This window comes from Dermacentor andersoni, chromosome 4, assembly GCF_023375885.2.
Source record: "Dermacentor andersoni chromosome 4, qqDerAnde1_hic_scaffold, whole genome shotgun sequence".
NCBI lineage: Eukaryota > Metazoa > Arthropoda > Arachnida > Ixodida > Ixodidae > Dermacentor > Dermacentor andersoni.
The window spans coordinates 78216587-78243720 of record NC_092817.1 but is presented as its reverse complement, the minus strand read 5'-3'; the positions used below and the strand labels follow the sequence as shown (position 1 = coordinate 78243720).

Genomic DNA, 27134 nt, shown 5'->3' with positions numbered 1-27134 from the left:
TGGCGGCACTCAATAAAAATACCAAGCGGGAGCTCTCCTGCACATTTATGTAAGTACTCTAGAAACGAGGAAATCTTTTATTGTCAAAAATCATAATCTTGGGCAAACAAAAATCACAGGATGGTTTACAGACATTATCTTTTTATCGCACACGTACAGTGAACGCCCACTGCACGCGGTGGCCGCGATGGAGTCTCCCGAAACGGCTTCTTTGCGTGAAAGATCCGCAGTCGCTGAAAGCGAACTATGTGAACTATTTCCTATAGTGGCCTATCTGTGAAACCAAATGGAGCAAAGTGAAGCCTCAGTGCAGCGATAGCACGGCTTCGCACTGACCGACCACGCGTCTGCATGCATGTCCGCGCACAATGTTTCGCTTTCTCTGCAAGCGCGTTTTCGCACCGAGCCGTGAGCTTTAGGCAGCAGAATTTGAGACAGTACACAAGCAACCATTGTTGTGCGGACACCGTCAGAGCCGTTCATAAATAATTTCGTTATCACTAGGGGCTTCGACGACTACGGCGGCGACTTGTGATGTGCCGTCGCGAGGATTTAACCTTCTTTTTTTCTTTTAAAGCCTTGGACGTTTCAATATCAGTATTTCTCAAGTTGCGTCGCACTGTATGTTTATCGGTCTTCTCAGTGAGCAATTACCAGCTGCTTCTTAAAGGGCCCCTCACCAGGTCTGACCATTTTGAGCTGACAAGCGCAGAGCATAGATTGCGCGATAACAATCGTGTCTGCAAAGTATGAAATTGCTACGCACCGCTGAAAGATCTGGAATTTCAATCCGAACGCCGTTTCCCTCTTCACTCGCGGCCGCCGCGCTCCAAGCCGGACGGTGACGAAATTGTGCTCCTGCGCCTACGTAATCGTGTCCGCAGTGTGACGTCGCTCGTGGTAACACCTGACTTCGAGAATTATTCAAGACAACATCTGTTATCTGTGCGATCTGTTTCTTGAAATGACGAATTGAAGTTTAGAGAAATAATAAAACACACAAACAGAATGTCTGCGCGTTTTTTGTTTTACTTCACACCGAAGCAAGATAGATGTACTTCTGCTTCGTCTGCTCGTTCCCACGGTCGTGCGGTCACGTGCGCAGGTACCGAAACTATGCCATTTTCTACCGTGTTCCAGCGCATGATCACGCTCTGCGATCCGCTTGTTCTGCCTAAGTATTCGTGTAGCACTGAATTATACCGCTATTAATGTTTCCTTGTACACAGCGCGCAAAATCGTGTGCTGCGCGAACGAGAAGCTCGCGTTCGGCGCGGTCAGCGAAAATGCAGGAAAAAAGAAGCGAGGAGAAAAAAAATATGAAGGCGGGGCCTGTGACGTATGCGTCACGCGATCCTCGAGGTCTGGTATGGGAGAACGCAGGGAAGGAATTTCGCTTGCGAAGGCTAGACGGAACGAGTGGAGAGAGCGTCTTAGCTGGCAGTGGAGCCCACCTGCTGAAATCATGGGTTCGCTGCACTGAAATATTTCTATCTTGGCTATTAATAAGCCGATTTGACAGATTCTTGCGGCAGAACGCTCCCTAGAGGATACGTAACAACTTTCAGCGTATAACCAAAATTTGCTATGGGGCCTGGTGAGGGGCTCTTTAAACCAGTACATTTCATTGTTTGGTGATACACAAGCATGAGCATATGCCATGCCTTTTTTACTGTGAATTGCCAGTACACTGGCAATTTACACTGAACTTTTCAGTATCTAGCATCAACAAGTTCGTAGGCCAAATCTTTATGACATTAGCCGGTCAGGAGCACGGACGAGCGTGTCAGTGCGCGCTTTCTGCTACTCACCGAACCTGACCGAACATCGCAGCCCCGACGCCGTATCATAAATCTTCCTTGCGGAAGTACTTGCGGAAGTACTTGCTGCACACTCGAATTGTAGCCGATGACTGCTTGCCGGTTCTAAGTTTCGCGATCCAAGCTTCACGCAGTTTCTTGTCCTGCGGATACGTGTGAAAGCTGACACCGGGCTCCGTTGTGTACGAACGGCACTGCGGCACCGAGCAGCAGCCTGCAACGTTGGACGCCTTCAAAGGCAGCCACTACCCATTATAAGGCTTTGAAGAGTTGTCAAACAAGCACCCGAAGCGGGAAAACATCCCCACTTAATCAGAAGTGCAGCGAAAGTGGGACTTGTGCTTTTGTTTTCAGTTCGCTTCGGCGTTTCTGAAGCAGCCGACGCACCCGCTGTATCCACGTGATCCCTCACACCACGTCACGCCGACGGCGGCGCCAGCTCTTCCAGTGGTAAAGCTCGCACGTAGCTCGCACCCAATGGCTCTTGTAGCGTGCCGCCGTACCGGGTGGTGACAACTTTTGGCCTGCGCCGCCGCTTTGCTCCGCAGTCGCCATATTGCGGCGAGTCGCTTGCTGCGCCCGTTCCTTCCAGCGTTGTTGGGGAGTTTGCGAAGCTGCTGCGGTGTGCGCCAGGTGCTGAGCGATTGAACTGTGTTCAGTCGCAAAAACCAGCATGCTATGGTGGGCTCGAACGTAATGCATGCGCTGTGTTAGCTTTCCACAGGATAAGGAACAGAGAAAAGTATGGGAGGCGAAAGTGAGGCGTAAAGTCTGGAATGCGAATAACTCGAACATCTGCGAGGTATTCCATAACACCTATGCTGCTTCTTATAAGAGTACCTGTCCGCTTTTAGGTACCAGCATTGTGTGCTTAGAATAATGCCGCGAAGCTGGCTTTTGTTTGTTTGATCATGCATTCTTAAAGCGGCCTGCACACCGCATTATCAGTTTTTCTGTGACGCGAGTTGCGACCAGATTTATTTCGATTGATCCGAGCCACGCGCGACTATGTCGGGTTCCAGAATATTGTCGTCGTCTTTAGCATGTTATCTCGATGTTTCCTTACCGGCTTTAAATTGAGGTCGACCGAGAGCGGCGGGCATCCTGTTCACCGATGACAGCCGAGCACGTTTGCTGCTATCGCCGCCGCGAAGTTGTGCAGTTCGTCAAGTGATTCCTCCGTTTAAGCATCCCAGTTGGCCAATGCGGACATAGCTGCACAGTAGTCATTTCCTTTGAGATATATGCATGCAAGCATACGCTAGCTTATTTCTGTCTGCAAGGAGCGCTTAGGATTGCGAGTAAATGTGCAAGACCTTTATACACCTGAATTTGCTGGCGCAAGCGCATGCTAAACAAGAATATCGGCGAACGCTCCATTGCCCCACCGTATCTGCGCTCGCACGAAGGCAGTGTCTCCAACGACACGTTCATTTGAGGGATCGCCAGCCGTTTGTGCGCAGACGCGAGTAAGAACGAGCGTGAAAGAGAAAATCTGGGGGCTTTTGCAGAGTTGCGCATAGGTCCGCGTTGTGTTCCAGCTCTGCAGAGAAGCAACTCCTTGCGCGCGCACGAGGCGAATGCGTCGTGGTGTTCCATTTGCTTCTTTGTCTGCTGCTCGCAAGCTACATGCGGCAATTATTCACAAGTACTGAGCAAGATCACACTTTTTAATGCAGGCTTCGCTCGCATGATTGGCGTAGCCGGAGGGGTGTCAACCCCCCGAAATTTTTAGTTTGTATGTACACAAATACACGCACGAACGTACATATAGGAGTAGGACATCCCTCGATCTCCCGAAATAAAATCCTGACTGCGCCCGTGGCTCGAACAGCTAAATAGTTCGCGTGCAAACATGCATTACCTTGCAACAAAAAGCGGTGCAATATTTTTCAGCATGCATATAAAGTTTTCTCGCAGAGGCCGGAAGGCAAGAAATGTTTTAAAGGATGTTTAAAGGAAACTTCACACGTGTGGTGGACATTTATGTGAACACATTCTGACTGCTAAAACCAGACGAAGAATGATCGTCGCCAAGAGAACTATCCTGCCTGCAGTTATGTCAGTGACCGTTAACCGTGACCGTCATTCATCACTAACTGCCGTCCACGGCAGCTGCATGCACGTTTTTGATATATGCGGTACAGACACGTAGATTAACACGCATTTCAAATGTTCACACGGGCACATTTCATGCAAAGCTTATTTTTACGAGTCATACCACAAACTTAACTGCCTTCGTAGCAGCAAATCTGCAAGTGGAAAAAGATGAAAAATGCACGAGCTTCTAGATCAAATTTATTTCATACAAGGAAATCGATGAGCGATGGATGCTGGCAGCAGGGGATGAGTGCTGGTTCTTGGAGCCTTGGGGGCCGAAATTCAAAGCTACTGGAAGGGCAACAATTAAGTTATCACGAGTCATCATCATCAGCAGCAGCAGCCTATTTTATGTCTACTGCAGGACGAAGGCCTCTCCCTGCGACCTCAAATTACCCCCATCCTGCACCAACCGATGCCAACTAGCACCCGCAAATTTCCTAATTTCCTCGCACCACCTAGTCTTCTGCAGTCCTCTACTGCGCTTCCCTTCACTTGGTACCCGTTCTGTCACCCTAAGGTTCTCACGGTTATCTAATCTACACATTACATGACCTGCCCAGCACCTTTCTTTCTCTTAATGTCAATTAGAATATCGTCTATACCCGTTTGCTCTCTGATCCAAACTGCTCTCTTTCTGTCTCTTAAAGTTATGCCTAGCATTCTTTGTTCCATTGCTCTTTGAGCGGTCCTTAACTTGTTTTCAAGCTTCTTTGTCATTTCAAAGTCTCTGCCCCATATGTCAGCACAGGTAAAATTCACTGATTGCATACGTTCCTTTTCAATGATAACGGCAAGCTTCCAGTCAGGAGCTCACAATGTCTGCTGTATGCGATCCAATCCATTTTTATTCTTCTGTGAATTTCCTTCTCATGGTCAGAGTTCCCTGCGATTAGTTGACCTAGGTAAACGTACTCCTTCACAGACTCTAGAGGCTGACTTGCAATCCTCAACTGCTGTTCTTGCTCCCTTGCCCGGTTATTCATCATTATCTTTATCTTCTGCATATTAATCTTCAACCCCACTCTTACACTCTCCCTGTTAAGGTCCTCAATCATTTGTTGTAACTCGTCTGTAGTGTTGCTCTATAGCGCTCTATACTCCTTGATTACGCAATGCCTCCATGACTGCTGGTATCTCTACGGAATCAAATCCCTTTTCGTAATCTATAAAAGCCATATAGAGAGGCTTATTGCACTCTGCGGATTTCTCGATAACTTGATTAATGACATGGATGTGATCCATTGCAGAGTATCCTTTCCTGAAGCCAGCCAGTTCCCTTGGTTGACTAAAGTCCAATGTTGCCCTTATTCTAATGGAGATTATTTTGGTAAATATTTTATATAATACTGGGAGTAAGCCTATAATTTTTCAGTTCTTTAACGTCACCCTTTTTGTGGATTAGTATAATGTTTGCATTCTTCCAGTTTTCTGGGACTCTTGCAGTCGATAAATACTTCGTATAGAGAGCCGCCAGTTTTCCTAGCATTATGTCTATTCCATTTTTTTTTAATCGAGTGTTATTCCATCCTCCCCGGCCGCTTTTCTCCGTTTCATGCCTTGCAAGGCCCTTCTGACCTCATCTCTAGTTATATGAGGAGTTTCTGTATTCTGTTCATTATTGTTTCGAATGGAGTACTCCCGAGTCCTATGGGTACTGTTAGATATGGGGCTGTTTCCTGAGCCTACTTCAAATTCCCCAGACCACTTCGAATCGCGCCACTTCTAAGTAAGGGATGCAGAAACACGGATGACACATTCCAGAGGATCGCTCGAGCCAACAAGTTCACGTGCCAACAAGTTCGTACGCCGCCGGTAGCTATTCAATGCTTGAGTTTTCCAGAAAACGAAGGGGTAGCCCGGCATTGTTGCAAGGAAAGTGGGTCCCGAAACAAGACGGCTGCGATGTACCGGAAAGGCCCAAGCGTCCCCCTTCTTCGCCTTTGAAGAAGGCATTTGCCACCACAGCAGGGCCGTACCACCGGGAGCAGGTGAGCCCTCGGACAATGGGGCCCAATCGTCCCCCTTCTCCGCCTTTGAAGGAGCGCATTGCACCACAGCAAGGCAAGACCGCGGGGAGCCGCCGGGTGTGACATCACCGCACGGGTGCCTACCATTGGCCGAAGGTGGCGTCATCGGAGCGGGCTCTCCCATTGGCCGAACATGATGTGACTTCCAGTCCTCGAAGGGTTTAAAAGAAGCATTCCAGAGAGACCAGAGCATTCCCTGATTCACCTCTCTCGAACTTCTTGCCGCGGGCCGCAGCGTCCGAGTTGCTGCCGGCCCGTAATGACTGTACGACTGTTACTTGACTCTCACCTCTCTGTATATAATGTAAAATAAATTCCCCCCAAGTTTTGTTTTCATCCCGAAGTCCGTCCCCCAACACCTACAGTACTGTACAGGTCAGTGCAGAATTCTTCCGCTGCTTTTGTTATACCTTCGAGATTGCTGAGGATATTACTCTGCTTATCTTTCAGTGCATGCATCTTGGTTTGTCCTATGCCCAGTTTCCTTCTCACTGATTTCAGGCTGCGTCCATATTTTACGGCTTCTTCAGTCTTTCTCATGTTATAATTTCGAATATCACTTATTTTTGCCTTGTTGATCAGTTGTGACATTTTCAGCGAATTCTATCTTATCTTTTGAGTTGGACAATTCATTCATTGTCGTTTTTTTATTAGGTCCTTTGTTACTTGGGAGAGCTTGTCCACTGGTTGCCTTGGTGCCTTGCCTCCCACTTCAAGTGGTGCCTCAGAAGCCAGCCTCGTTACGGTTTCATTCATTACCTCTATGTCATCATCATCATCATCATCTCTCTGTTCTAAGGCTGCATATTTGTTTGCAAGTACCAGTCTAAATTTGTCTGCTTTTACCCTTACTGCCTCTAAGCTGACCCTGTTCCTTCTTGACCAATTTTACTCTTTCTGTGTTCAAATTAAGGTGAATCCTAGCGCTCACTAACCTATGATCACTCCACTTTACCCTACGTACCTATCACTTCTACATCCTGCACTATGTTGGGATGGGCAGAAAGTATGAAATCAATTTGATTTCTTGTTTCACCATTAGGGCTTTTCCAGGTCCACTTTCTGTTGCTACATTTCCTGAAAAAGGCGCTCATTATTCTCAGCTTATTCCTTTCTGCGAATTATACCAGCATCTCTCCTCTAGTGTTTTGAGAATCGACGGCCGTAGTTGCCAGTTACCTGTTCACCCGACTGCTTTTTCCCCACTTTTGCATTGAAATCACCAATTACTACTGTATACAGAGTTTGTACTTTTCTCATCACTAATTCAACATCTTCATAAAGCTGATCTGCTTCCTCATCGTCGTGACTGGATGTTGGGGTGTAGGCTTGTACTACCTTTAATCTATGCCTCTTATTAAGTTTGATTACGACTACTGCTACCTTCTCATCAGTGGTGTAGAATTCGTCAATGTTGCCTGCTATGTCCTTATGAATTAGGAATCCTACCCCGTATTACTTCTTATCAGGGTGACCTCTATAGCAGATGACATGGCTGTTATTCAGCAACGTATAAGCCTCACCAGTTCTTCTAATCTCACTAAGGTTGACGATATCCCAAACAATGTCTGATAGTTCCTCAAAGAGTCCTGCTAAGCTAGCCTCGCTCAACAGAGTTCGGCTATTAAAGACAGGTTCAGTTTCCATTGGTGGCCTGTCCAGGCCCAGAGATTCTTAGCACCCTCTGCTGCGTTACAGGTCTGACCGCCGCCTTGGTCAAGTGCTCCGCAGCTGTTGGTGGCAGTGAGGGCGATTGGTTAATTGTAGATATCGTCAGGGAGGTTGTGACCAAATACTGCACCAGGGAGGCCAATTCCTGTTCTGGTGAGGGAGTGTCCTTGTTCAAGCTCAGCGGGCCTTCCTAATTTGGTTGTACCTGGATTAGTACAGCCCCACTTGCTCTCAGCATCTTTCGCCGGTGTCAGGCATCACTTTAAGCCTACAGATGTAGTGAACTGGATAATGTCAAATTCAGATACACCCTAGTTTAAAAAAAAATTAAAGAAAAATAAACAAGAGGGGGGGGGGAGGACTTGAACTTCCGACTGCCGCAATCGAGCATTCAACATAGCTCCGTAAGATAATCCCACAGGCGGCTAGGCTACCTTGTCGTCGAAAAGTACGGCCCAGAGGACCCTACATGCCTAAGAGATTCGGTGATTTGTCCGATATAGTGTCAATTCTCCGTGGTCCTAACCTCTTGTTTCACGAATCTCACGCATGCATGCAGTCTTGAATGCACCCAGGTACAGGTTATTTTTGTTCCACTAATCACATAAGGTGGCAAACTTGTAAATTAGCTATTCACACATTGCAGAGTGTAATATGATAACACATTTTTCTCTATCTCTTCATACCATTCAGGTTTACAACAAAGGGCTTATTAAACGTACAAAAATAATTTCACATTCCTCACGTCGACTTAAGCTGATCGAACAAGTAACATATTGCAGGCAGTAAATGCTGAAGCTATCACAGCTGTTTCATCAGCAGGAGCGCACAATGTTTTCGCTTTTACTACAAAGCAATGAACACCAGTACATTAATCGACCTTACATGAAAAATCATAACGTAGACAAAAAAAAAAAACAGTAAAGAAAAAGCTTTGCCACCTTCCGTGAAATTTGTGCAGTTTGGTGCACTGCACCTCGTCATACTGTAAAACAAGTGTCATTATGATGTGTTTTGTACCACTTAACCATTGTCATTAACTTAATATCGTCGAATACCGTACCTGCACCAACCCAGAGGCGATCGGTGCAACGCACGCTTGACGTTCCACTGATTGCAATTTCGATGGCCCTGACGGAAATGAGCAGACGCCACACCTGTAAAGCTGACTTCGCAGCGGCGCAGTTGAACATTTGACGTCATTTTTTACCACGTGATAGCGCTCGGCGAAGAGCGGTGAATGGCGCCGTAAAAGTTATGCACAACTCAGCTCCATGCGGGCGCTAGGATGGATGGATGTAATGAGCATCCCCTTTGGAACGAGACAGTGGGTTGCACCATCAAGCTCTTGCTATTTACTCCTTAATGTCCTACCTAGGTTAAAAAAGGGGGGAAAAATACCACTATAAACTCCCACAAACAAATTTTCTGACCCCCTGTTGCGAACTTTGCTTTTGTACGTCCCCATTTTTTGTCATTTCCCTACTTTTCTTCCACCAATCTTCCAATCACCTCTTACTAATTAATCTCTATTGCGGACATGTTTACTTTTCCACTGCTCATGCATAGCTCATGTAGTGTTCCTGTATATGCTCCCGCAGGGAGCAGAGTTGCGCATACCTTTTCCGGCGCCGCTCGCACCGCTATTGGCCGAGCGCGAAAAATGACGTCAAATGATCCGTGCCGCTGCGAAGCCAACTTTACGGGCGCATCGCCGACTCATGCAAACTCGTCGTTTCCGTCAGTACCATCGCCATTGCAATCAGTGGACCGTCGATCGTGCGTTCAGAGGAGCAGCTAGAAGTTCTTGCATCTTGAATCTTTTTCTACTTGCAGATTTGCTGCTACTAAATAGTAAGCACTACTAAATAGTAAGTACTACTAAATAGTAATAGTAAATAAAAGTAAGCTTTGCTTAAAATGTGCGCATGTCAACATTTTAAATGCGCTTAAATCTGTGTCTGCACCGCATGTATCCAAAACATGGAGCTGTTGTGAAAGATGGTTAGTGATAAATGGCGCTCTGTTAACGGTCACTGACATAACTGCAGGCACGATAGCTCTCTTGGCGACGGTCATTAATCGGCTGGTTTCGGCAGCCAAAATGCGCGAAGTGTCCACCTTACGTGTGTGAAGTTCTAAACACTCTTTAAAACATTTCTTGCTTTCTGACCATGATAAGACAACTTCATATGCATGCTGAAAATCATTGCACCGATTTTTGTGGCAACGTACTGCGCGTTTGCGAGCGAACTTTGGAGCTGTTCGAGCCACGGGAATACCTTATTTTGGGGAATCGAAGGCGGTCCTACCCCCTATTTGTACGTTCGTGTGTGTGTTTGTATATGCGTGTTTACATAGGTACATACAAAGTTTCGGTTGGTTGGAAGCCCACCCCCTCCGGCTGCACGAATGACTCGTTCGAGCGTAGCCTGTATTAAGAAGTGCCCTTTGCTAAGCGCCTGCGAACAATTGGCGCTTGTAGCTCGCGACCACTAGAGCAAAAGACGGAACACCGCGCGGCATTTGGCTCCTGCGCGCGCGAGGAGTGGCTTCGCTGCAGAGCTGGATCACGGCGGCGGACCTATGCGCAACTCTAACACTAAGCTCATGCTCTGCGCAGCGCCTTGTACGGGAAGCGGCGAAAACCAAGCGCATGCGTGATACGGCGTAGGCCGAGCGTCGTCTGCTGCCCCCCCCCCCCCCCCCCTCCATCGCTTCACCTGCACGTCGTGTGGATGCGCGACCACACGATTGAGCCGTGATTGCGATGAACGAAATCTAAAGGAGCAAAGGTGCGCTTGACTTGCCAGCCATCTTGATGCTAAGAGCACAGAAATGATCGAGCTTTCAGAGCATCCCATGTGAAGCGCTGTGATGTCTGTGCGCACAGTCAAGTTGCTGGAAGACCCGAAATACCATGTAAAGCTACCGTTGGCAAATCAGGAAACGAAAACATGCATGTAGTCATTCGAAAGTGTCACTCTTTTCTTCCAAAATGATAGTGAGGGAGTGACACTAAGGTATATAAGCAAATACATACAGAGCAATCTGCAGTTACCGACGGTGTTGCGACTATGTTTCCGTCTGCGGAATGCTTGGCCGATACGTAGCAAAGCGACGTTATTTGGCGCGCCCAAAAATACCGTTCTCTGAAACATAGTTCTGCCACTGCTTATTCGCATTCTACGCCATCCGAGTAGAAGTGAGTGTACTTACGCACTTTCTACGTTTCACGGGCGGCAGAGCACGAAATTATGTTTTTTCTTGAAGGGGGGGACTCTTGACATGAGATTGCACGGCAGTGCGGCCACGCACGCAAAAAGCAAAGGGGCTCCTTGGTAGCAGACGACACGCGGCATGCGCCGCCCCTGCGCAATTTAGCGCATGCGCTTGGTTTTTGCCGCTTTCCTTACATGGCGCTGCGCGGAGCATGAGCTTAGTGTTCCTGTATATGCAGGAGCATATACAGGAACACTACATGAGCTACATGAGCTTATACGAGCTAGGCTGCCTCGATGTCAGCGAAGCGTGGCATCGCAGCACCTTACACGAGCCTAAACGTTCCCTCAAACAGTAGACCCACCTGTACACGAAAAGGAGAAATTGGCACCCACTCGGATTGTAGCACGAAGCTACAATGGAAACCCGTGCAGGTTTCTCAGAAAAAAAGCCTCACAGTTGAAAACAAAACTGTCTTGGTTCGGGACTTGAACCCTGTACCAATGCCTTTCCGGGGCGGTCTCTCTACCGTCTGAGCTAATCAGGAGGCTAGCCTATCGCAGAGCGAGGGCGAATTAATTGACAACTCAAAGCAACGGGACACCTTTTTTGAACATGGCAAATCCGGGTGGATGCCAATTTGTCCCTTTCATGTACTTTCCTCCACCTTGGGAGCTTCCTCAGAACTGCTTTGCCATGTTAAGAAAAAAAAAAAAAGAGTGTCCCAGCGCTTCAAGTTGTCGATTAATTTGCACTCGATCTGCGATCGGTTAGTTTCCTGGTTAGCTCATATGGTAGAGCGACCGCCCCCGAAAGACGTTGATCCCTGGTTCGAGCCCCAGACCAGGACAAATTTTTTTTCAACAGCGAGGCTTTCTTTAAAAAAAAAAAAAAACCTGTATGGTATTTCTTTTTCTAGCTTCATGCAACAATCCGGGTGAATGCCAATTTGTCCTATTCATGTTCTGTGGTTTTATTTAAAACAAAGAAGTGATATAAGAGGAGTGTGTATATAAACCTTCCTTAATTCATCGAGGAAGTTTTGTTTTAATACCATAAAAACAACCAAACTATCATCAAAGCATGAAAACTATGTAGTCTACATTTCAGTGCGTCCAGCCAACCGTCCATCCGTAGGTTTGTTGCTGTTGTGAAATGTCTGGAATGTCTGGTAAAACGGTGGACTAATAGTGAACAAAGTAGACAGTTACGTAGCCTTGTGCTGACCTGCAGAAATAAACTTCGTTACTTCCATCATGGCTCTGCTCGACCCGTAATAGTTTGCACAGCGGAACCTCTCTCTTTGCTTCGACCATGAATGGCGGACACAGTTCGCAGGCAAGATTCGTCCAGCAATGCGAATTTGTGCTGACAGTAGCCAAACCTTCCAGTCTCTATACTAACAGTGTAACAAAAGCAGGTGACAACCTTGGCCGAACATACTTACTTAGGTCATTATTTTCAAAATTTTTTGTTCTTTAAGCGCATATGTATTTGAAACTAAGACAAGAAAATTTATAAATTTGGGTTTGCTGGTACTTTACCACATAAGTCTAAGACCACAATCTTTACCACATAAGACCACAATCGCTAAATAATAACAGAGGAGGACAATGGTGAGGATATACACAGGTGCAACATGATGTTCTACGTACCAGAACTGACCTAAAAAGTTTTCCTGGTTATTTTTTTAACGGAACATTTTACACCGATAAGGTGACATTTTCCCAGTAGTTCCCGATTGTGTAAAAGTGCTTTGAACAAAAATACTTTAACTATGATAGCCTAAATAAACATACAATTTTTGCATTGAAAAGTGGTAATGAGATTAATCTGCAATACCCGCCATGGTTGCTCAGTGGCTATGGTGTTGGGTCGTGGTATTGAATCCCGGCCACGACAACCACATTTCGATGGAGGCAAAATGCAAAAACACCCGTGTACTTAAATTTAGGTGCACATTAAAGAACCCTAGGTGGTCAAAATTTCCGGAGCCCTCCACTACGGCGTGCCACATGATCAGAAAGTGGTTTTGCAATGTAAAACCCGATAATTTAATTTTTTAAAATTAATCTGCAATATGCAAAACCTGCTTGATGATTGCAAAACATGATCGAGCGTAGCACAACTATGTTCGAGGTATACCACATAGCTGTCAGTAAGATTATCACATTATTTTATTCAAGCAGCTTTCTATATTCGACACAAACTGACAAATTATTAGCAAAGTGTAAAACTTGTGTTCAACTACACTGCCGCTTAGTCAACGCAAAGTACTGTACGAGCCGTACGTGAGATCGTGCTTCATTTCTAATGCTGCATAGACTCTAGTAGTCCACTTGTCATGATGTTTGGTGACTGAGTCGCGAGATCGTGCCCCTGCCCGCAACGGTTGTTGTCAAAGATACAAAGTTTGTTAGCATCCTGATGCTGACATTCATAAAATTAAAACTCGAAAAAGAAGAAAGGTAATATTAAAGAGCGCAATGCTACACAAGCACGCAGTCACAGCGCGAGCAAGCGAATGAAAATGCAGGCATTTCGGCCGGAGCATAGCAGACGACAAAGGCGAGGCTCCCTGCTGACATCACCGAAGCGCCGTTCGCAGCGTTGTCGTCGGTCACACACGAGGCCATAAATGTTCTGACGACTGAGCAAACTCTGTGGCCACTGCCCAATATGCGCAGGAAACAAATCGGCAACATCTTTGAGGTGAAAAAATATGCAATATTTACATAACTTTATTCTCATCTGCGAATAAATGAATGAATGTATGGTTTTCTTGATATTATGATAGGCAAGTGGCATAGACATGGTCAACAAACCTTTTGACCAACACAGTTCACAGAAATTAAATGGTTATGTAAAAATGTCAGAGCACTGTCACACCTGGTCTAGCGTGTTATGCCAGGTGTAACACATCTACATAAATTTTTGCAGAAAGCTTCAGTAGCATAAGAGCTCCACATTCTTGACCAATACAACCTAGTGCTAAAACACCAGCTAAAAAAACGGCGACAAACAAAGCTGCACATAAGTGACAATTAGTACAGCTATGAAATTTGTCTGGTTAACATGGACAAGAGGTAGGAAAATAGCCTTACCTGCTTGCACCTAAAATGAATAAATGTACACTGGCTGTGAAGTGAATGATGTCTAAATTAAAAGACAGAACAAGTCAAAACCAAAAGTAAATCGCTCTGCAGGAAGACCAACATGAAAATATAACAGTGAAACAGTATGCTCACTGAGCATCTGCAAGGCTCAGGGTTTTCAGGTTTTATGTTTTTCTGATTTCACATACATCCTTAAATTTTTATCTGAAACAAGAATCTTTGGGCTCTGTTTTTGTCACTATTTTTACGTACAAATCTGACTAATCACTTTAAGGTTCAGTGACCAGCCTAGAGATTCACAGTCTTTTACAACACCTGCTATGCCTCAAGTATAACCCAAATTGCTTTGTCCTAAACCTTTGTGCTACTTTCCTCATTCAGGCAGAGTCAGTGTCATTGTAACTAATCAATACACAAACAGAGGCAGTGAAAAGGTGACAGCATAGGTAAGCTTATAAGCTGCAATACATATAAATCAGGTAGTTATGTAAATCAGCCCAGACATATGGCATCAAACATTACACCAGGTGCACAAAGTGACAGAGAAAGCAGATATAAACAAATATGTTTAAAGAAAGAAAGAGAAAGGCTACTGATTAGATGTGCTTAAGCCTTGATCTCAAAAAGCCTTATTTATACCATTAAACCACTTATACCTTAATACAATCACAAGCAACTCGTGATGGCAAAATAAGTGCAAAAATAATTTTAGTGCCAATAATATTAGTCAACAAGTTCTAATCAAATGGTGACTTCTTCCAAGTGAAAAAGCTTCAGAAATACTTGGTACAATGCATAATTTATCCACCTCCTTTAGATACCAACTTCTTCAATTAAGATTTAATTGAGGTACACTTCCAGCAGCTTTCAGTTTTGGCTTTAATAAAAAATGCACAAACACTGAACCCTACTCATACAACAAGAAGATAGACACTCTGGTTTCTTTTCCACAAGCAGTTCAATTATGCATTCACATCATCACTAGGGTATTTCATGATTGCACTGTGCAGAGCATTCGCAACCAATTATGCAACTCGGTACCATTTCAATATACCCTGACAGCCCTTAAATGTACAACATGGGCTTTTCTGAATAGCATGATGAACAACTCATTGCTTAAAGTAACTATGGCTATTAGGCATATGATAAGGAACTCTTTTCATTTTAGTTTTCACAAAGAATTTAGAATAAATATGTTCAATTACAAGTGCTTCAAGATAAAAGCCCATGTTGACAGCACAAACATAAAATAACTCAAACGTAAACATCCATTCTGTGGCAAATATGCACAACACAAATTCTGAAGAAACATGAACATGATGATCAACAGAACACTGCTACAAATTATAACTTCTGACAATATGTCTTCACAACTTGAAAAAAAAAAAAAAAAGAAGTGCAGCAATGACAACCACATCTAGAGAAGTTGCACTGCCAGATCTTGTACACAGGAATAACAACTCGATGTACTGAAAGACAGGCCAGCTGTTTCAGCAGGATACTTGAGCAGTATCACTCACCAAAATCACAAATATGATAGCATCAACTTTCGGAATCAATGCAGGGAGTCCCAATCACACCACAGCAATAAGACATTGAATAAGACAATAAGACATAGAGGGCTCCTCACCATCTGTGGCACTAACAGCCATGACCAGAGGAAATGACAATGGACCATCTCAATAATGGGAAGACCGCAGGCATGCCATCTTAGTAAGCAATATTAGGGCAACTACCAACAATGTTGGTTGTTACTATGGTTACAAGGGTGTCTAATCAACCTGTAGTAGATTGAATGGTGAACAAAATTTCAGCACCATTTCCATTTCTGCATCTCAAGCCTTTGGCATGGTGGAGCTTAACTTGGCTCTCTCAAAGATACTGTGTTCTGCCAACTGTGTCTGAATGGTGCATGCTCCAAATTCCAAGGCAGCTTGCACTAGTCTTACAGTAAACAGTGCTCTGCAGGCACAGTATCGTGCACTAGAAGAATGAATGGTGAAGCACAGTGCTCCAAGGACTAGCCTAAGGACTGAAGGTAACAAATAAAAAAAACGCACTGTCTCATTGTCCTAGGCCATGGTTCCAACATAAGGTGTATCAAAATAAGCAGCTGCTGCAAAACCTCCATCAGCTGGTTTGCACGCAGTGATGAATCAACTGTGTGGAAGTCTGTTGTGATACCCAGCACCCATAAGCATCAGTAACAATTACTCTGAAGCTACAACACCACAGCCCTTTGCTGCTTCACTAGGATGCACAATACTTCTGGTACTGAGACTGCGACTGCTGCTGCAGAGAATGACCTTCTGTAGACATGTATGCCTACATGTAACTGTTCGTTACTGTTGCTGGTTCTGCTGAGGCTCCTGAAGCTGTTCTTGTTGAGGCTGCTGCTGTTCTTCTTCTCCTTGGACTTGCTCAAGATGCTGTTTGTTTGCCCCTCGCTGCACAGGCAGCATGTGTTTCAGTCGCAGCCTCAAAAGTGGCAGAACTTGCACAAGCCTATTCAGCTTTTGGTTCTTCTGCATTTTCTGTTCATGACAAGAAGGAAAGGAAAACAGCTTGCATTAGACCCTCCTCTCATGCACAGCTGTACATAGGTATCATCACTAACAAAACATTATGAGAAGCTGCCTTTCATACGTGTCACTGCTTCAAGGCATTACAATAGGGCTTCTGCCACTGCTGGAGCCCTTAGTCCCTGCAAGATACTTTACTGTATTCAAAGCATCATTCAGATTTTGTTGGCATTTCCTGAACTGCTGAAGTGCTTTATTACATTTATGAAAACTGACCTAATTTTGCTTCTTTTTTGATGGCATATCTTAAAAATTGCCTTTCTCCAAAACACTGCTCAAGCATTTTAAACCAATTTACTTCATACATCATGTGTGCAGACCTGATTTTATTGCTTCACTAAGCAATATAATGTATTTGTCATTGCCACAGATGGTACAGTCAGAAACAAGGAGACAGGAAAGGCAGGGAGGTTAATCAGATATCAGTCTCCGGTTTGCTATCCAGAAACAAGGAAAATGCTTTATTAATACAGTCCATCAATGTCAACTACTATGCAAAGCAAATTTCGGCACCAAAGAAACTTTTTCACCAGTTCTTCCTCTGCTGAGGCAGGTCACGAAGTGTGTGAAATTTCATGAAGCATGGAAAAGCGCACAGAGCTTTGTCACACAGTTAGCACCAGGCCCTGCATGACCCATGAGTGAGCTATCAGTGGGAGACGGCATCCTTGAAAAGCTCTAGCTAAAGGCGCCCAAAAAGTGTGATTTCAAAAATACCGTTTTTGAGCACTGACAAAGTGCAGCCATCTATGTAGTAGAAAAAAAAAATTAAATCGACGCACTCCAGTCATCCAAATTGTTTTGAAAACGAAGATATTGCTGTGAACGAGCTGAGCCCCTCCAAACAAAGTTTACCAGTATCGCGTTAACAAGCTCGGCACATCCAAAGTATTAAGGAGTTGAAGGAAAAGACCCAGGACTCCAATGACTGTTTGATTCTCCTAACTCAATTACTGTGAAAATCTGTTATGAGCACTTGACTTCTCATTAAGTTTAGAGACACCAACATGATACTGTAAAGTTATCAAGGAATCAAATGCTTAACAATGCTTGACAGGCTTTCCTACAACGCGAAAAAAACGTGCAGCTTGCAGGCAGCAGTAGATGCAATGTTCACTAATATGCATGGTTAACTCTCTCCGTACCGCGCCCAGTGGACATGGTTAGCCTGCTATCGATGTTTTGAAACGCTGCTTTCGAGACCTTCCACGCCGCTCACGGACAGACTGCACTATCGGACACGAAGGAGAAGAACTATACTTTTGTTTTCTAAGCAGTTGGCTTTTTTTCCCAATAGGAGGTAATTTTTGAACGTGCTTTGAAGTTTCGGGATCATAAAGGCAGAAAGCAAAAATAGCCACCTGCTATCGATGGTTTGAAACACCACTTTCGATACCTTGCCTGCTGCTCACGGACACAAAGGAGAACTGCATTTTTGTTTTCTGAGCAGTTCAATGTTTTCCTGCCATGCTTTTTTAATGCGCTTTGAACGCGCTTTTGAACGTCAAAGTAGAAAGCAAAAATGGCTGCCTCCGGGAGCGACGCGTGCGCTTCGAAAGATTGCAGATCTCGTGATTCTGCTGCGTATGCGGCTGATTTTATTGATGGATCAAACAGCAGAGAGTCTGAGGATGCTGCCTTATCCTCGGACTTTGAGAGCGACGACGAGGCAAGCCAGCCCAAAACATCGGCGGCCGCAGCCCGGCACGCCCAACTGTAGTGCTTGCAGTTAAATTTTTGTAGTGGAATACCTGTTCAATGAAAACATTTGACTTTTTCGTAGATAGTGCCTATTAGATGCGAATAGATTTTGTATATTTCATAAATTTGTTACACATTTTTCTTAGAAGATACAAGCGTGTCTTTACAAACTTTATTCACTTTCATCATACAATCCTGATTCTGTGATAAGAAGCCAACAAACACTGACACCAAACACAACATAGGGGAAATGAAAGTGGATGAAAAAACAACTTGCCACAGGTGGGGAACGATCCCACAACCTTCGCATTTCACTGCAATAGTTTTCGTTAATAAAAATTTTATGCCTGAAAACTGCCCTCACTCTGCTTTTTGTTTATGTATTACATAAAATAAAGAGTGCATTAGTTCCTTCAAGAAAAAAGAAATCTGACGTAACCTACAAAAAGTATTTCCACGTGATAGGGAAAGACTTAATGGGCCCACCATGGGGTATCCCTTTCTCTGCCGCACATTTATTGTTATTTTTTGTATTTGATTTCAGAACTTGTGATTATCACAGGCAGCATGTACACTGCAATGCAAACACCAGTGGAGTAGAAGAAGAGTGCTCTGCTACAGCGTACCAATGTTGTAGGCACCATGTCTCAAACACTAGTGGAGTAGAGGAAGAGTGCTCTGCTACAGCGTACCAATGTTGCAGGCACCGTGTCTCAAACACCAGTGGAGTAGAGGAAGAGTGCTCTGCTACGGCGTACCAATGTTGCAGGCACCGTGTCTCAAACACCAGTGGAGAAGAGGAAGAGTGCTCTGCTACAGCGTACCAATGTTGCAGGCACAGTGTCTCCATCAGGGCTCATCCTGTGGACAGGATGAGCCCACCAAAACATGAGCATTTCTCAGGACCTTATGCAAATATATATTTACTTATTTATTTATTCATTCATCCATTTGTGACCTTCATGGCCCGAGGCATTATGGAGAGGAGTGGCACATAAATAAAGACACATGATTACAGGCTTTCATAATTCTTGTTAATACAATATTAGTTAAAGCAATACAGAGACAGGACTGACTAATATGGAATAACAAGTACAACAAGCTAAATTAAGCAAGAATACAAACTTCTCTATTGGTTGCCTGGTAATAAAGTACAGCTGAATCTCGATATAATGAAATCGCACCCAACACGAGAATGCATTCATTATATTCTATATTATTATATCACTGATAATTGAAAAAAAGATCGCCATCATGTCTGTGCAACATAAATGCAAGTGGGAAGCCTCTGACAGGCCAGCAAAGAGTTTTCCCTGGATTTTGATGGCCCAATGCCGGCATGATACCCTGGCATGGGAACAACATAAATTACATACACATATTTCGCATCGTTGCTCATAACCAAACACACAATTGGTACATTAGCTTGCGCACAGTGGTCCAACCAAGCCAGGCTGTTGGCCAAAATGCACGCACCAGTCCCAATAGTGCCCTTTGCAGTTGCTCTTGCTGAGTACTGTCTCCGTACAATTTTTCGCATGCAGATTTAAACTTTACTGCTACAGCCACTGCAGTTCTACTGCAGCAGCTGCTGTGTATGGCACGACCGCACTGCCCCTATCTTAAGTGCGATCTGCGATGTAGACAATCTATGCATCTAGCGCACCTCGCTATGTTCTGGTCACTTAGTTCGCGTTGAAGCAAGAGGCCACACAGAGTTCAATTCACTCGCTCCTGCTACGGCACTTCCTCACTCCAGTGTTTTGATAAAGAGTTTCCGTGGTCATTGAGTGAGATGTGTTCATGTTTGCTTGTGCATGCATGACACCATGCTTGTTAGTTTAGTTAGTGAGCGAATGTTTACAAGTTTATACGACTGATAAAACTAATATCCTTACTTTTCGTATAGCTGCCGACTAATTTGATATCGCAATCGATGCTTCGACTTTCGGGCGAAACTGCGACTGTTTTATTTATCGCAAATTTAGTGCATTGGGAGTAAATCTTTGTTTTTTCCAAATGAGAAAGTTGTATTTCTGTATGAAAGAATGAGGTACACGGTACTCTAAAAGACTTCTCTTTTTTTAGGTCATGGCAAACGGGTGTGCGTTACAATCAAGAGTGTCTTTTTTTTCTTTATGGTCATAGAAGACAGGTGCGCATTACAACTGAGGGCGCCTTGGAATCGAGTAAATATGGTACATTTTAGAGTGCAGTTCTTAGGTGCCTGTTCATGCACTGAGCGGCGGCGGCGTAACCGAGTGAACAAGCACGCCGCAAGATGAAAGAGCAAACGTGATGCAGGATATGAAAGGTGCGAGGCTCGAAACACGGAGACCAATGAGAGCGGCCCCTTCAGTAGTTGTGTGCGCATGGGAAACTGGTGTTGAGAGATCAACCCAACTGCTTGATGCGTACTCCTAACTGGTCTCAGCCGGACTGCTCGCTTCCTATTATCATCTACTCGCGCCAGCTCTCGCTCGTGCTAGTTAGTTTGCTTGGTTTGGTCTCGTTAACACTTGTTTTGATTGTCATGGTTTGTGAAGGCTTTGTAATCTGACTCTATGCACAACGCAAATTGTGTAGTACTTTGTGGAAGCCATGCAGCACCAGCAATTACACGGGAACCTTTGACAAGTCATGTATAAAAGCAGACGTGCTTGACCCGCAGATCGGATTTTTGATGATCGCCAACTCTGCTACGTGTCTCACTCAAATTCTTTGCCTCAATATATCCCGAAATGAAAACATGCATAGAGCTGCGCTAAAACTTCGCATTAGAGAGTACCATAATCGTGAGTGAATTTTGTTAAGCACGAAAAATCATATTTGCAACAACAGGCAAGGGAAGTAAAGTAAGCTTTTAAGAAACTTTCATAATTATTATACTGGTAGTTTGATTGCAGTTCCAGAAAATAAAGCAAACAGATATTTTAGACTAGTAGCTCTGCTTTCTGCATTGTATATTTGCTTGCAGAGACTGGCCATGGCATAGCGGACGCAATGCTTAGATTGAAAATGTGCTTTTAATGGTTTGGCCCTAAGCATATCTGCTTAATTGTTTTTATAGTGACGCAATTTGCTCTGTACAACCCCAAATATATTGAAATCTCGCATCTTGGTTCAGGATCAGAGAATTTACAAGCTCATAACTAGGATTTAGTGTTATTGACTTAAACTGGAAAAAAAAAAAAATAAAGGACTGCCGAAGTCATTTTGCTGAATTCAATTTGAATTGAAAAAGATCAGTTCCTTCAACTGCTGAGTGTATAAATAACTGGGTTTCTCAAATGTTACTCGATCTATGAGAGAATCTTCAAACTTGCTGTTAGTGGCACTGACGCGATTCAAGCCTTTCAGCAAGAGCTGTGTGAATATTTGCAGTACGCTGTCCTCGAAAGTGTGGTACTGACTGTCTTTTTATGATCATATTTAACTGATTGGCCAACATTAAGTACCGCAGCACTTCGCCTCCTTAGCTCGCCTGTTTCAAGTGTAAACATCGAGAGGGCATTCTCTAAACTCAGATTGATAAACAGAACAGATGTGTATTAACAACAACCACAATAAAGAAGGCTGGGAGAATACATGCATCTGTATTATAACCAGATTAATTAAGTAATTGTGACTTGATGGGACGTGAAATTTATGGTTACAGTGTAGACTCAATATCTCCCTCGCTTGTACTTATGTGTACATGCTTCTTCATTCCTGTTCCAGTTTGATGAATAAATGTGCCATTTTTATGCCCATCATTTTATGTTAAATGCAATATTAAAATCAGAGTGCATACTCACTTAAAACATAAAACAAGAGAAAAATTGAGAATGTGCTTAGCTGTATATATGGTTCTTGATAAGAACTAAAAATATGCATTCAAAATTAAAAACAACAAAGAAATGACAACCATTCCACTCTAAAGAATGAATGGCAGCGAAAGCTAACAACAGTCAAAGCTCTCAAACAAAAAGCAAAGTGCTTTTGCTGCCATTCCATCTTCACAGAGTGGAATGGTTGTAATTTCTTGCGTTGCGAGTCTGACGTCATTGCTTGTTCAGAGTCTCGGGCTCGCGACTGTCATTTTCGTTCAGCATCGCAGGAACGTTCTTCGTCGGTGTTCATTTCGTGCAGGCGCCATTTTCATTCTCGTTGCTGTTCCCACCGGCACTCCTCGTACGCATGTTGTTCTTTGGGTGTACGAATTGTACGTGTCTGCCCCATCGACAACGCAGCTGTTTTTAGCGACGACACCTCTCCTGATTATATACTGCGATAACCTTGATGTCACACTGTGGTTCATGGCGAGCATTATAATCTGTTCAGCATTTTGACATCCGCGCAGCCGCACTGTGCCCGTATGGGCTTGTTAGAAATCTCTAAGTTCGTTTCCATTGCCGGATGCCGAAAAAACTACAGAAGGTTAGTCATATACCGCTTTCGCCGAAAGAACACGTAACTATACCCATAACTGGGTCATTCCACACGAAACGTCCCAGACTCCAAAAGCAACCAAAAAAAAAGAAGAGAGAGAAAGAGGACTAGTTAGCAAATGTGTGAATAAGGGTTCACCAAAGTAATTGTTTCTTAAAAAAAGTTTCTGGGTCACATAAGCGCTCTAAATGTTTCCACGAAGAAGCAATATTTGGTTGGAAGGCAAGGAGATACGATCTCTCGAATGCTATTCACAGTGTGTTTACAGGAGGTATTCAGAGACCTGGATTGTGAAGAATTGGGGATAAGAGTTAATGGAGAATACCTTAGTAACAAGCAATTTACTGATGATATTGCCTTGTTTAGTAACTCAGGGGACCAATCGCAATGCATGCTCACTCACCTCGACAGGCAAAGCAGAAGGGTGGGTCTAAAAATTAATCTGCAGAAAACTAAAGTAATGTTTAACAGCCTCGGAAGAGAACAGCAGCTTACGATAGGTAGCGAGGCACTGGAAGCGGTAAGGGAACACATCTACTTAGGGAGATAGTGACCGCGGATGTGGATCACGAGACCGAAATAATCAGAAGAATAAGAATGGGTTAGGGTGCATTTGGCAGGCATTCTCAGATCATGAACAACCGGTTGCCATTATCCCTCAAGAGGAAAGTGTATAACAGCTGTGTCTTAACAGTGCTCATCTACGGGGCGGAAAGCTGGAGACTTATCAAAATGGTTCTACTTAAATTGAGGATGACGCAACGAGCTATGGAAAGAAGAATGATGGGTGTAACATTAAGGGGGGGGGGGGATAAGAGGAGAGCAGATTGGGTGATGAAACAAACATGAGTTAATGACATCTTAGTTGAAATCAAGGAAAAGAAATGGACATGGGCAGGGCATGTAATGAGGAGGGAAGATAATCGATGGTCATTAAGGGTTACAGACTGGATTCCAAGAGAAGGCAAGCATAACAGGGGGCGGCAGGAAGTTAGGTGGGCAGATGAGATCCAGAAGTTTGTAGGGACAACATGGCCTCAATTAGCACATGACCGGGGTAGTTGAAGAAGTATGGGAGAGGCCTTTGCCCTGCAGTGGGCGTAGCCAGGCTGATGATGATGATGATGAAATTATTGTAAATTAAATATGAGACCAGGTACAATGACAAATCTTATTTTAGAATATTTGACTTCCATTGTTTTTCATGTGGCAGAAAAACAATCAAAATAAGGACACAAGCGAATGCATTCACTTGTGGTCTAGAAATTTTAACTCCAGTGCATATTGTTTGAGGCAAGAAAAGAAAAATTTTTGGAGTCCACAACCAATCTCACCAGTAGGCACTGCCAAATTGTCTTCAGTGTAGAACACCTATGTGCCGCCGGTGATGACAGAGTTTGGCAGAGCTTGCTGGGGAGATTGGTTGTGGACTTCAATACCAGTCCGGTTGACTGCCTACCCCTTTGTGGGGGACTCAGCAATTAAAACAGATGATTCGTTAAATGTTTCTGATTTTTCTTTTTCCGTTTTCCAGGGTTCCTTTATTACGTGGGGGAATGTTAGAATGACATTTGAAGCAGAAGCTAAGAAAACCACACTTTTTAGTATGCTGTCGACAAAAAAGAAAAGTTCAACCAAGTGTATATGCTAAAGAAGACAAGGTCGACATACACAGTAAGTCAAATGAATGTATGATTAAATGTTGACTATACCTCTAGCATCTGTCTTTCTGTGTCTTTTCCATGCTCATTATTCCCTCATTTCATATATTATTCATACTGTATTTCACATGCAATTATATCAACCTCGTCTTTTTTACCATTCACACTTGGTTGACCCTTTCTGAATCTGGCAGGTCATATAATGCAGGCCAGCTTCAGCTTCAACAACAAGTATGGCAGTCACAGTACATGGGCTTGTAAGCTTGATCACAGAGACAGTGCCTTTGAACTATATTGGCGCTAATTTGCCCATACTGTTAATTTTACTTACTTCGCCACTACTTCTCGCTTCTTGTGGGCATTGGTGAAGCCACTTTCCAGACATCATTGCCTTGCGTCCAAGTAAACTTACTCCATATCCCAAAAGTGTGCTGTGCAGCAACTTTGCCTCAACATGTCTATATTTAAGGCGGTGCACCCTTTACAGGCGTTTAGAGGAATGTAGTCAATTTTATGCTATATTGGCTACAATTACACCCGTATCACTCATTTTACTTTCTCTGTGACTAACTATCGCTTCTTCGCTAGTATGGAGCTCAAAGCAGACGGGCCTCTAAGGTAGATCCCAGAGACAGTGCTTTTCAACTACATTGGTGCTAATTATGCCCATACTGTTAATTTTACTTACTCTGCCAATACTTATAACTTCCTGTGGCAATTCGTGAAGCCACCTTTCAGACAGGTGAAGCCACCTTTCAGATGCTTTGGGACATCATTGCCTTGCGTTAGCTCTGCTTAAAAGTGTGCCATACAGCGAGCGGCTTTGCCTCAACGTGTCTATATCTACGGCGGTGCACTCTTTACAGGCATTTAAAGAAATGTTAATTTTCTACTATACTAGCTGTAATTACACCCGTATCATAAATTTTACCATCTCTGTGACTAATTATCACTTCTTGTCTCGTTCAGACCTACATTTCGATATCATTTGCTGCTTGCCACAATGCTCTGAAGGCGCAAAAGGGCAATTTTTTTCTGGAAGTGCTTTCAAGATACCCAGATCCCAGATATGCCAAACTCGTGTGAAGTTAGCTAAGAAGACTTTGTTTTCGAAATTGTGTAGAAAATCTGGCTTCGGTATGTGCTATCATACTGCGAATCGCGCAGCTTTCCGTTGACACGATGAAGCCATCTCGGTACCATGATAAAGAGGAGATCGGAGCTTCAGACAACTGCAGCACAGTATTTCACCATGCAAAACTAAAAGCAAAAGCAGCACACGAAAAGAGGAAAAACTGCCATCACAGTTCATTAGTGCGGACACATACGCACAAGAAGCGCTCTTATTGGCTGATGCTGATTTGAGACATTTCAAGCACATTTTAATACTGGTAAGCAGTGCATTTCTTTATACTGGCAACGTTTGGTGATCACAGGAAGTTGCGTCAAGCTCGCATTTAGTTTTTTCGTTAATACGTTCAAAATACAAAATGGGTGAATGTAGCAGTCAAATGGCTGTGTCGAAACAACAAAAGAAAAAATGCATGTACCCCTCTCTCTCCTCGGTTGCAAAATGTCTACTCCTGAAAATTTTATGGAAGGAAGTGTTGCAGGCAGAGGCATTAGCAGCAAGAACATTTTTAGCAATAATTTCTCTAACTAAGCCATGCTAATTAACTTAATTTCTGATTTTGAGGCACATGTCATAATTGCGAAATTGAGGCTGAGAAGTAGTGAAATCATACATGGCAAACGAAATCAGACGTCAGAGTGCTGCAGCAAGCACAAGTACATACCTCTGCTTCTTGCTGGCCTACCTACTGCCTGTTTTTCAAGTGACTGAAGCCAGTGGGTCTTGTTGGGAAGACCCAATAAAGTGTCTTGTTTGTTCTGCTATCACCGTGCGTGCGTGTGTGCATGTGCGTGTGTGTGTGTGTGTGTGTGTGTCATGTTTGCAGTCATGTGCCAGTGTGCCTCAAAGCTTGGTAGCTCTGAGTTGCACATGTGCACTGGGAAGCTAGGCGGTGCCTTTTAGTTAGGGCTAGATAGGGTAGGAGTCGCTTACAATTTATATATATTTCGTGGGTATTGTGTCTGGGCCTGTTGGCTAAGATACATATTAGCTTGGGCAGCATACCAAGCACTTCAGTGTTCGTGTTCCAACGTGACCAGTGCACTGTCAGTGTCTCATCGGCGTTGACTTCAGAATCCACAAGGCTGCTGAGGATGCTATCTAGGGAGCCCCAGGCCATCATCACCGGCCCTTGGGGGACCTGCGATGATGACATCAAGACCTCTGCCCCCAACAAAAGGAGCATTGTCATACGTTTGAAGGGTGTGAGAAATCCCTGTTTTTTTTATTTATTTATCATACCTCAATGGTTTATTAATTGCTCGGAATGGCATAAATCTGCGAAGTACTACCTTTGCCCTCCCCCCTCCCCCTTGTATAAGGATATTAGGAAATTAGATATCTCCTTGGGCGTTAGTATTTTTTGCATGTGATTATGCTTGAGCTTTGTATCAGCCTTTTGACTGTGCATGCGCTGCCCTCCGCTTCCTGAAAAACATTTAATTAAACTTCAGTTGTAAGTGAGCATCTGTCCTGTCCACTCCAGTTCTTCCAGCCCATATTTCCGCTCAACAACTTGATGCACCAACTGGCCCAACAGTCTACGTTCCCCCCCCCCTTTTTTTTTTATTTCTGTGTGCAAGTGCCCTTTAGCCTGTTTTCACTGCTTAATTTTAAGCATGAAATGCTTTCAGCTCCCATGGTTGGTGATGTTCAAGAGACCTTGAG

General features: G+C 44.0%; 1 protein-coding gene and 1 long non-coding RNA gene across 3 annotated transcripts in view; one reads left to right on the top strand and one right to left on the bottom strand.

Moving 5' to 3' along the window:
- Nucleotides 1-9394: 9394 nt before the first annotated feature.
- On the top strand, nt 9395-21988 carry LOC129386241 (uncharacterized). Its single transcript, XR_008613686.2, has 2 exons — nt 9395-9492; nt 18787-21988. It is a non-coding gene; the product is annotated as an uncharacterized lncRNA (long non-coding RNA).
- Nucleotides 13550-27134, bottom strand: part of LOC126536335 (uncharacterized) — a 155483-nt gene continuing 141898 nt past the window's right edge. For both annotated transcript variants that reach the window (XM_050183264.2, XM_055073946.1), the window contains exon 31: nt 13550-16493. In XM_050183264.2, the coding sequence (XP_050039221.1) occupies nt 16302-16493 (192 nt within the window). In that variant the 3' untranslated portion in view covers nt 13550-16301. The remainder of the gene's footprint in view (nt 16494-27134) is intronic.